Below are 10,743 nucleotides of genomic sequence, written 5' to 3'. Positions count from 1 at the left end.
GTCCCGGTCTGAAAGTCCTGACCTACAGTGAAAATGAATGCGGCTCCAACAATAGCTGCTATCTGAATACAATTGAATTTTGTAAGAACTGCGGTTATGGCAGAGATTGCGCAGCATTAAATACTTTCCAATACAAGGAATCCGTTTGGTTAGCGGTGTTTTAGGCTAGCCTACTACAAACGTAACAACTTTACAGAAAAGGCTATGTCAATGTGAGTCCATCCCTGTAGGCCTAACGTGACACTGACAGGGCTAGTGTTAGATATCTGCCCTTGGCCTCCTCGCCCTTGCATCTGGCATCTGGCATTTTATTTATTAATGACATTAATTAGAGTTTCCATGCAATGTACGGAATCCCTCGGAATATGTGAAAGACTAAGTCTCTTAGCCTACCATGAATTTGATAGGTTAACCTACATTTTAACTAATTCCATGCATTCCCATGACAACCAATGTAGTCATCATTCCTACATTCAGTTTAATATCTGAAACTCCTTGTTGCCCTTACTAAGTGAATAAGTTATTTTAATTAATGCATTTTAAAGGACATTATTAGCTGAAAATGTGCAACACCAGTATACTGACTGTATCTGCAGTTGCCACAACTCTCCGCGAGTAGGATTGGGGAGGAGGCTTTCAACGGTGGCAGTGTGTGATGACATGGGCTGGGTGCTGCAACAGACGTATTTACTCAATGGAAAAATAGTTGGGATTTCAACTAGTTGCTAGTTAGCTAGCTAGCTAGCTAATTGTCTGGGTATAAAGTACACGCTTGGTCATTTTTTCGGTTGTTGTTTCTTTTTTAGTCTTGTTAATGCGAACAATCAGACTTAATTATTATTTAGTTCAACAGCTCAGCTACTTTGTCCGGTGCAGATGACATATCAAAATAGCAACAAGTGGGAAGCTAACGATAGCTAGCTAGCTAGCACTAGCTCGCTAGAAGAAATTAAGCCGAAATGTTCTCTAACCTTCCAATCCGGATAGAATGGGACAGTCGCAAAACTCAGGAAATTTTTCATGCGTTTCTAGCATTGCATTGATGTCCCCTGTGTGTGAGTTATGCTCTCAAGAAAGAAAAGTAAAAACGAAGCGTCGAAACCAGCTGAGGTACACGGGAAATATGTAAAGAAGGAGACATCACCACTCCTGAGAAGTAAGTGCTTATTGCGGGCTTACTGGTGAGCTGGTGAGAGCTTGTTAGACTATGTGTTGTTGTTGTTTTTCCATTTATTTAGTCTACTCAAGTAACAGACTTAACTATCAGCGTAGTATTACGGAATGTTTGTCTGCTAATGACTGTAGTCTACTCAGTTGTTGTATCCTGTAGTATCAGTGAACTACCAATATTCACCGTTCACAATTTGATGCGCTGAATGGTCACTGAGAAGAATATTTATTAGAATAAAATAATGTTATGATTAGGCTATTGAGCAGACCTGCATATTCTATAGGAAAGTGTAGCCATCTTGATATTTAATTTATAGCCAATGCCAGTATTTTCTTATTTAAACTTTAACAAAAACATTTTTTGAAGGGGCACAGCATTCCATTTGGGAGGGCATTGCCCCCCCTTGGAGCCTACCCTGGACTGTATCCCATTAATACCACAACCCAAAGGCTGTGGACTATGTTGTATTATGCGACCAAACCTTTTTAACAAGCACTGTTGACATCAGTTCTCCTCACCTACTGTCCTTCAGATCTCATGCCCTCATTCATCCGTCATGGGCCGACGATACCCCGACGCACCGAGGTCCCTTTGCCCGAAACGGGACCCTCAGCTTACCCAGTGGGGCCCAGCCCTGAACCAGTGGTGGCCCGCAACAAAAGCTTCATGCGCACCCCAGTGCAGCGTTCAGCCCTCGAGGTGGCGAGGCGAGAAAGCCACCGAATGTCAGCCCCTCCGTATCTGCCTCGCAGCCTGGGAGACCTATCTCACGAGTATGGGGGCTCGTCGCAGTCCTTCCTCACAGACGTGAGCCCCATGCCTGAGAACGGGGACGCCGCCCGCTACTACTACCCGCAGGAGACTTACTACGACAACCAGCCGCAGCAGCAGCAGCAACGCAGGCCGAGGCACGTACCGGAACGCTTCCACGAGGACTACAGATACTATGAACACAACAAACCCAACTTCCAAAGACTTCCGCAACACACTCCCCCAGCCCCCAGCAGGCCTCCTGCAGGTAACGTTAGCTTTGGAAGTCCCGTCTCCTGATATAATGACTGCGTCATTGATATAAGGGTCATGATGTATTAGCGATGCACACCTGGAAGGGGGGCGCTTAAGCATATTTACTGGTGGGCAGAGATATATCTTCCTATTGCGTTGGCATTTTACATATCCACAAAATAAATAAGCCCATTGATTGTTATATTAAAAAGTGCAATTAGGGCTTACATTGGAGTCTGCTTATGTACCGATCTGTTCTGTACTTTGCAAAAGCTTGGATCCTTGGGTCCAGCTACACAGTGAAGGGGTGTTTCCCTCTCCTGAATGCCTCCCCTGGTTGTAAATGCACGGTGGCAGTAGACTGCAGAGCAGAGTCAGGCCCAGACTGCTCTGACTCCTCTTCTGTCCAGGCCGGTCCATCTCCTCTCTGAGGGAGATCACGCCCGGTTCGATCTGCAGCCGTCTAAGATCCTGTACTGTGATGTAGTTAGGAGTGAATGTGTCATCGTTGTTTTTGGATTGGATCTTTAGGGTTTCAGATTGTTTCGGCATGTGTCGACTGTCAGTCTAATATGGGGGGGGGGGGGGGGGGGGGGGGTTCAGTGATCAGACGCCCAGATTTCGCTGCTTCCCTGTTCTTGACGCCGTCTCCATCAGTGTCACTCGTGGGAGCTAAGCTTTATTGGTTGTCATTCCAAGCCATTCATTCTGTTCTGAAGAACTGGCAAGGGTCCTCCCTGCATAGCAGACTAAACTATGTGTTTCTGTCAGGGAGGAGGGTGGAGATGATGAGGTGGAGGAAGAGAAGGAGGAGGAGGTTGTGTTTCTGTGGAAGCCTCACACATTCCAGGCCTTCCCTGGCCATCTGGCAGAGACAAGCCAGCCTTGCTGCCGTCGCTCTAATGCGGAATTGATCAGATTCCAACTGCCGCTCTGTGGACCAAAGTGTCAGCTTGTCTCCCGTTCTTGTGTGGTCTGTATGTCGGTGCTGCGATCATCTGCTGCCAGCGTAGAAGGAAACGGTGTCAGCGAGATGATGGCTCTGGGGCTGTCACCCTTTCAACTATGACTGTAGGATGATCTGTTCCCATGGTTACAGAGATGGATCCTGCTGAGTGAGTTCACTCTGCTGGTCTCTTATTGGTTGTTGAGGCTAAGGTTATGGATCTCTCTGTAGCTATCTCATATTGGTTGTTCAGGCTATTGTTTCTGAGCCAGTCCCTGATTGGTTCTTTAGGCTAAGGTTACTGATCTATCTATACTGGTCTCTTATTGGTTGTTCAAACTAAGGTTACTAATGTTTGTGCATTGGACTCTTGATTGGTTGTTCAGACTAAAGTTACTGATCTATCTGTACTAGTCTCTGATTGGCTGTTAAGGCAATGGTTACTCAGCCAGCCTCTGATAGGTGGTACACACTACTGAGGTTACTGAGGCCACTGTGCTGGTCTGTGATTGGGTACTGTCGTTGTCTTCCTGAGAAGTCTAAACACCCAGATCTCTTCCTTCCTGTCCAGTCAGCTTCACTTTAGTTTCCTCCCAGTCGCCTAGAGTTGGATGTCAGAGCCAGCCACTCTGACCAGGGCCCAGGTCTGTGTGTACATGGTTAAAAACTCATTAGCGCTCCTTGAAGTCCCATGCTTGAATGTGATTTGTCCTTCGTTCCACATGTTTGTGCAGTTGGTTAGTAAGAATGACTTTTTAAATGGTGGACATTCCAGAACTATAAATGGCTCCTGTCCCCAGACAACGTCCAGCCTCTTCTCATAGCATTGTAGGAGCTGCGCTCTCTCTCTCTCTGTCACTCTCTGACTCTCTCTTTCTTGCTCTCTCTCTCTCTCTTTCTCTCTTACTGTTTCTCCATTTCTCTGTTGCTCTCTCCCTCCCTTCCTCTAGCTCTCGCTTCCCCCCCCCCCCCTCCCTCTCAACAGCGTCTTCTCCCACAGGCTGCTGATGTTCTGGCAGCAGCTCTTCTGTATGTTTGGTCAGACATGTCTCCCTCTCCCTCGAGCTTCCCAAACTGTTTGCTTTCCACAGGCATCGGCCGGATGCAGGCCAAGTCCCTGGGGAACCTGTCCAGCCCCAGTGGGGAGGACCTCCCCCTGCCGGGCGGCTGGACCGTGGACTGGACCATCCGGGGCAGGAAGTACTACATCGATCACAACACCAACACCACCCACTGGAGCCACCCCCTGGAGAGGGAGGGGCTGCCGCCCGGCTGGGAGAAGGTGGAGTCGGCAGAGTTCGGGGTCTACTACGTGGACAACATCAACAAGAGGGCGCAGTACCGCCACCCGTGTGCCCCCAGGTACCCTCACACACACACACACGACAGACGTACTATATTTATTGATTAGGTAGGGTTTGTATTTGTTGGATACTGTACTTTTGGATAACACACTGAGAGATGTCAACTTGATGCCGGAGGCTTTTTTTTTAATTACAAACCTTGAGGGTTTAGGTTGGTCGTAGGTGCTGATGTGCGAAGTCCCCTGTGACATTGCTTGTGATAAGGGCTGCATAAATACAATTTGATGTATTTTTTATTGTGACTGGATCTTTAGGCTCCTAATTTTAGCTGTTGCATAATCCTTACATCTGTATGACACACGCCCCCCCCCCCCCCCCCCCCCCCCCCCCCCAGTGTGCCTCGCTACGACCAGCCGCCACCCCTGCCCCCCCCAGTCACCTACCAGCCCCGGCCGGCTGAGAGGAACCAGCCCGTGCTGGTGCCGGCCAACCCTTACCACACGGCCGAGATCCCCGACTGGCTGCAGGTGTACGCCCGCGCCCCCCTCAAGTGAGTACCACGCCTGGGGGTCCTGTGGGCTGTGGTGGGGTAGGCATGGCGTAATGTCCTGTAAGTGTGTTCATGTGAATACACGAGACCTCTGGATCTGCAATCTAATGCTCTAACAGTGACGTATACTTATCCCAATACATATTTACATATACAAATGCACTTGTACATACAGTTAGGTCCATAAGTATTTGGACATTGACACAATTTTCATCATTTTGGCTCTGTATACCACCACAATGGATTTGAAATGAAACAATCAAGATGTGCTTTAAGTGCAGACTTTCAGCTTTAATTTCAGGGTATTTACATCCAAATCAGGTGAACGGTGTAGGAATTACAATACATTTTATATGTGCCCCCCCCCTTTTTAAGGGACCAAAAGTAATTGGACAATTGGCTGCTCAGCTGTTCCATGGCCAGGTGTATGTTATTCCCTCATAAAGGGAGTTCGTTATTTCATTGACAAGGAGCAGATAAAAGGTCTAGAGTTCATTTCAAGTATGGTATTTGTGTTTGGAATCTGTTGCTGTCAACTCTCAATATGAAGTCCAAAGAGCTGTCACCATCAGTGAAGCAAGCCATCGTTAGGCTGAAAAATCAAAACAAACCTATCAGAGAGATAGCAAAAACTTTAGGTGTGGCCAAATCAACTGTTTGGTACATTCTTAAAAAGAAAGAACGCACTGGTGAGCTCAGCAACACCAAAAGACCCGGAAGACCATGGAAAACAACTGTGGTGGATGACAGAAGAATTCTTTCCCTGGTGAAGAAAAACCCCTTCACAACAGTTGGCCAGATCAAGAACACTCTCCAGGAGGTAGGCGTATCTGTGTCAAAGTCAACAATTAAGAGAAGACTTCACCAGAGTAAATACAGAGGGTTCACCACAAGATGTAAACCATTGGTGAGTCTCAAAAACAGGAAGACCAGATTAGAGTTTGCCAAAAAACATCTAAAAGAGCCTGTACAGTTCTGGAACAACATCCTATGGACAGATGAGACCAAGATCAACTTGTACCAGAATGATGTGAAGAGAAGAGTATGGAGAAGGGAAGGAACTGCTCATGATCCAAAGCATACCACCTCATCAGTGAAGCATGGTGGAGGTAGTGTTATGGCGTGGGCATGTATGGCTGCCAATGGAACTGGTTCCCTTGTATTTATCGATGATGTGACTGCTGACAAAAGCAGTAGGATGAATTCTGAAGTGTTTCGGGCAATATTATCTGCTCAGATTCAGCCAAATGCTTCAGAACTCATAGGACGGTGCTTCACAGTGCAGATGGACAATGACCCGAAGCATACTGCGAAAGCAACCAAAGCGTTTTTTAAGGCAAAGAAGTGGAATGTTCTCCAATGGCCAAGTCAATCACCTGACCTAAATCCAATTGAGCACGCATTTCACTTGCTAAAGACAAAACTGAAGGGAAAATGCCCCAAGAACAAGCAGGAACTGAAGACAGTTGCAGTAGAGGCCTGGCAGAGCATCACCAGGGACGAAACCCAGCGTCTGGTGATGTCTATGGGTTCAAGACTTCAGGCTGTCATTGACTGCAAAGGATTTGCAACCAAGTATTAAAAGTCACAATTAGATTTATAATTATGTTAGTTCGTCCAATTATTTTTGGTCCCTTAAAAAGGGGGGGACCACATATAAAATGTGTTGTAATTCCTACACCGTTCACCTGATTTGGATGTAAATACCCTGAAATTAAAGCTGAAAGTCTGCACTTAAAGCACATCTTGATTGTTTCATTTCAAATCCATTGTGGTGGTGGTATACAGAGCCAACATGATGAAAATTGTGTCAATGTCCAAATACTTATGGACCTAACTGTACATATGTACTTATACATATGTACTTATACAGATGTACTGATGTACACAGCTTTCAGAATATGAGAGAGAGGAGCAGAGGCTGAACATCTGAACAAATCTGTGTCTAACCCTAACGTTCAAGAGAAAGTATGTGTACTCGAGGTCATGAATTATAAAACGACGACGATGGTGATCACCAGTGAACTCCCCCGTCCCCCAAGGTACGACCACATCCTGAAGTGGGAGCTGTTCCAGCTGGTAGACCTGGACACGTACCAGGGGATGCTGAAGCTGCTGTTCATGAAGGAGCTGGAGAGCATCGTCAAGTCGTACGAGGCCTACCGGCAGGCGCTGCTGGCCGAGGTGGATGCCCGCAAGCAGCGCCAGCAGTGGTACGCCCAGCAGCCTGCCAACAGCTTCCCAGGGAACATGTGACCTGGGCCGGGTGTGGCCACCCACACGGCCCCCCCTCCCTCCCCCCGACACGCCCCCTCAGATACACCCTCAGGCACAGCTCTCCAGATATGCCCTCAGACCCCCCCCATCCCCCTGGAGGTCTGCACAGCTGGGAGCGCTCAGGGTTTCCTCTGATTACATGGGACGTTGTTTTTTGGGCCTCTTTACCAAACACATCTGTGCCTTTTTGCTCGATCCAAAAATATCTGACTCGTGGCGATGCTGGTCGGCTCGCAGCGCGTACCCAGACCCCCCCTCCCCTTCCCCCTACACCCCCCAAACACACACACACATATACACACACTCTCACCGTGATGGTTGGTCCGGTGGTGAGCAATCGCCTGACTGTAAAAACTCTCAGATGATAGAGGGGGAAAAAAAGAGAAGAAAACGTTGTGGAGCCGAGAGAGAGGGAGTGTTCAGCTGCTGGTGAAGTCCAGCCAATGTCCTCGGAGAACAGACCAGATGTGAAATCTGACCTTTATAGACTGGACCGCGCAGGGTCTTAAAGACCGCCAAGTCTGTTTGTCACAGGTGACTTGTAGGAGTACCGCTTGGTGCCTCATCACCACAGGAGTAGCACTTGTACTATGCCTTATCTTTGATCAGTCATCGACTGCCCATTCCCCGTGGGACAGAAATACGGGCAGCTTCTCCTCATTGCCGTTGCTTCATAATATTTTGATGCTCTGTTGGCATTTGTAAACCTTTAAAAGTGCTATTCCTTTATATTCAAAAATAAAGTGTGATTTATAGTGTTGTTTTAATGGCATATCCTTTTCCAAGACAATCTTTTGAATCCTGTACAAGAACACTCTTGTGCATTTAATGTGTGTTTATTTGAACGACCTGAAATTTGTGGGATGAAGCAGTACATTTGATGCAGTGGTTTGAGTGTCTCCAGGCACCTTTACACCAGAGTCTGGACTGTCTGGATGATTAATCATACATAAGCTACTGGAAAAGAACAATATCAGAAATGACAAGATGCCTTATTTTTGCCAAATAAATCTCAATGTATATTCTTCTACTTGGTGTGTTGATGTACTTGGGCCTTTCAGTCTGGAGCGTCGTCTGTCTGTCCTGGTTTGAGACTGGAGCTCTGAACAGCCACGCTCGTGGTGTCACCAGTTTGTATTCAGTCTCATGGAAGGCAGATGCGTGACAAAAGCAATAAACTCTGCAGTTCAAAACACAGTGTCAGAAGCCCATGAAATGGACACCTTCCACTTAGTCTCCAAGGCCTTGTGGTTTTCTCCCTCTCCATCCTGAACACACACATACTCTCCTGAAACTTATATTTACCATTTTAAAAGTTTCTTTTGTATACTGACTGTACTTTATATTACTTTGTATGTACTTGTAACAGTATTTACAAAGGAACTATCAATAAATTATTGAGTTTTTTATGGTTTGCTCAATCTTTATTCAAATGAATTATAATGTATGGAGCTGAGAACTTAACACTACCACTGTCTGGTAGCACCCCGCATTATTATAAACTATACCAGTAGAACCCAACGCTAGAACATGACACCAGTATAAACAACACTGGTAGAACCAAACGCTAGTAGAACCCCAGACAAGTACAATCCAACACACCAACAACACTACTAGAACAGATGACCCGTTTTCCTATTGCTGACCACAATGCATTGATTCTCGACACAAGATTGGAATTTTGTTTATCAGATTTAATTTAAAAAGAAAAAAACAATGTGGCCTTCATGAATGATGTTACATACTGTGGAAGACCAGGTGGAACCCAGTGAGGAGCATGTCTGTCTGGGTACGCTGCCCTCTCCAGACCCTTCTAATAACGACCTGCATGGAGAACAGCTAATACAGCAACCCTGTCCGTTACAACGACATGGAAAACTACAGAAAACAGCTGTTTTTATTTTCATAATACTGTTTGATGAATGTTGCATGTACCAGATAGATATACAATGAGCTTTTCAAAAATGTCAACACAAATGTGATCTACGAATGTAACAGTCCATCAAGCCAACGTTTTGTTTGCAAACACAAAAAGCGTTTCCCAATAACATAATTTTGTTTACAAGTACAAGCTGTTTTAGAGACACACAGTTGACTGTGCAGCGGGCCACACAGGTAAAGCAGCAGATGAAAGGGTAGAGGGGGACCAACGGGGACATCGATTAAGGATCTCTCCCAACCGCTCTCTCTGCTGTCAGGCCACATCGGCCCCTGTTTTTCTTTTTATAGCCTCGGAACAGTGACATTCCATGACTCTGCCAGAACGTTCTATGTGAATCCCAACATTCCGTCAACCCCGCCTCCCCTCTAATCAAACTGCCCGAAATGTATTTTACCCTTGTACCCGTTTTCCAAAGGCCACATACGTTAAAAGAATCATGAATTGTGTAGACTGAGAGTGCAATTATCAAAGTGTGAAAGCTGACTATGATGCGTGAGAGAGATGCAGTCAGCCAGGGTTCCAAATGAGACGGGTCCCCCAAAATGTGTGCTTTTCATAATGTAGCACATCATTAGGGCTTGATATCATTTATAATGTTCTACCGTTTAAATATTAGGTTAGATAATCTTAAGTAATTGTTCAAAATGTTCAAATTCCAAACATAAGATTTCATAACTTTAAAAGTGGAAATGATACTGGAAAGATAGCTAAATAGTCGAATTGTCAAATTGTTTATGGTGAAATTTTAGGGGACCCCAAAGAGTCATATGTCATTTCGAACCCTGCAGTCAGGAATGGTGTCCACTACACTGTCCACTACGATGTGTTAACTGTACCAGCTGATGCTGTTCCTGGTTCTCTGCCAGCCTCTGACCAATCAGTGCTGTGTCACAAAGCAAATTCATACAACCACCCCATAGGTCACTTCTTAGTTCTGTCCTGTGTGATGTTTTCATAATGACCATGTGCACTGAGGTGGGCCGCTTATTGTACCTCACCGCCAATGGATCACTAAGACCGCCAACCTACAGGAGGGGGTTTGGATTAAACAGAACCCAGGAGGTTGTCTGTCTGCCCATCAACATGTTAGCACACAGTACCTATCTCTTACAAACCAACTCAACAAGTGCCGGACAAGCACAAGCCCTAGGTATCTCAGAATAAATGGAGAGCCTTAAACATGAGAGACCCTCGAACCCTAACCATGCTGATGAAATGTGTCTTGTAAGTTTCCAAACATGGATGTCTTGTCCTTATAAACAGTACTACACTAGATCAAACATAACACTCAGCGCAAATAAACACAGATGGTGTTGTAGATCAAGTTTACCTTTTGTCAGTGATAGGTGATTCAGCGACTCGCACGAGGATCATTTCCACCTCACCTCCAGCTGTGTGTTTGTACAGATGGTTTACCCTCGCACACACACACACACACACACAGTTTATATGTTGTCAAAGTGAGAGACAATGATAGCCATTGTTTGAAGACAGCCCCTCAGTCAGGGAGATATTCTGCCGTTACCTATATGAACATACATAGTCCAC

General features: G+C 45.9%; 1 protein-coding gene across 1 annotated transcript; it reads left to right on the top strand.

Annotated features, from left to right (window-relative positions):
- Nucleotides 1–687: 687 nt before the first annotated feature.
- On the top strand, nucleotides 688–8,608 carry sav1 (salvador family WW domain containing protein 1). Its single transcript, XM_067243918.1, has 5 exons — nucleotides 688–1,156; nucleotides 1,704–2,189; nucleotides 4,214–4,484; nucleotides 4,821–4,976; nucleotides 7,019–8,608. The coding sequence occupies exons 1-5, from the start codon at nucleotides 1,063–1,065 to the stop codon at nucleotides 7,230–7,232; spliced, it is 1,221 nt and encodes a 406-aa protein (XP_067100019.1). The 5' UTR covers nucleotides 688–1,062; the 3' UTR covers nucleotides 7,233–8,608.
- Nucleotides 8,609–10,743: the final 2,135 nt, after the last annotated feature.

This window comes from Osmerus mordax, chromosome 9 (assembly GCF_038355195.1).
Source record: "Osmerus mordax isolate fOsmMor3 chromosome 9, fOsmMor3.pri, whole genome shotgun sequence".
NCBI lineage: Eukaryota > Metazoa > Chordata > Actinopteri > Osmeriformes > Osmeridae > Osmerus > Osmerus mordax.
This window is presented reverse-complemented; position numbering and strand designations above follow the sequence as displayed.

What these genes read in the sequence shown, in the direction of transcription:
- sav1 (XM_067243918.1), top strand. Translation starts at nt 1,063, where the DNA reads ATGCTCTCAAGAAAGAAAAGTAAAAACGAAGCGTCGAAACCAGCTGAG. An exon ending in GACATCACCACTCCTGAGAA is followed by an intron (nt 1,157 to 1,703) that starts GTAAGTGCTTAT and finishes ACTGTCCTTCAG; the next exon opens with ATCTCATGCCCTCATTCATC. An exon ending in CGCCACCCGTGTGCCCCCAG is followed by an intron (nt 4,485 to 4,820) that starts GTACCCTCACAC and finishes CCCCCCCCCCAG; the next exon opens with TGTGCCTCGCTACGACCAGC.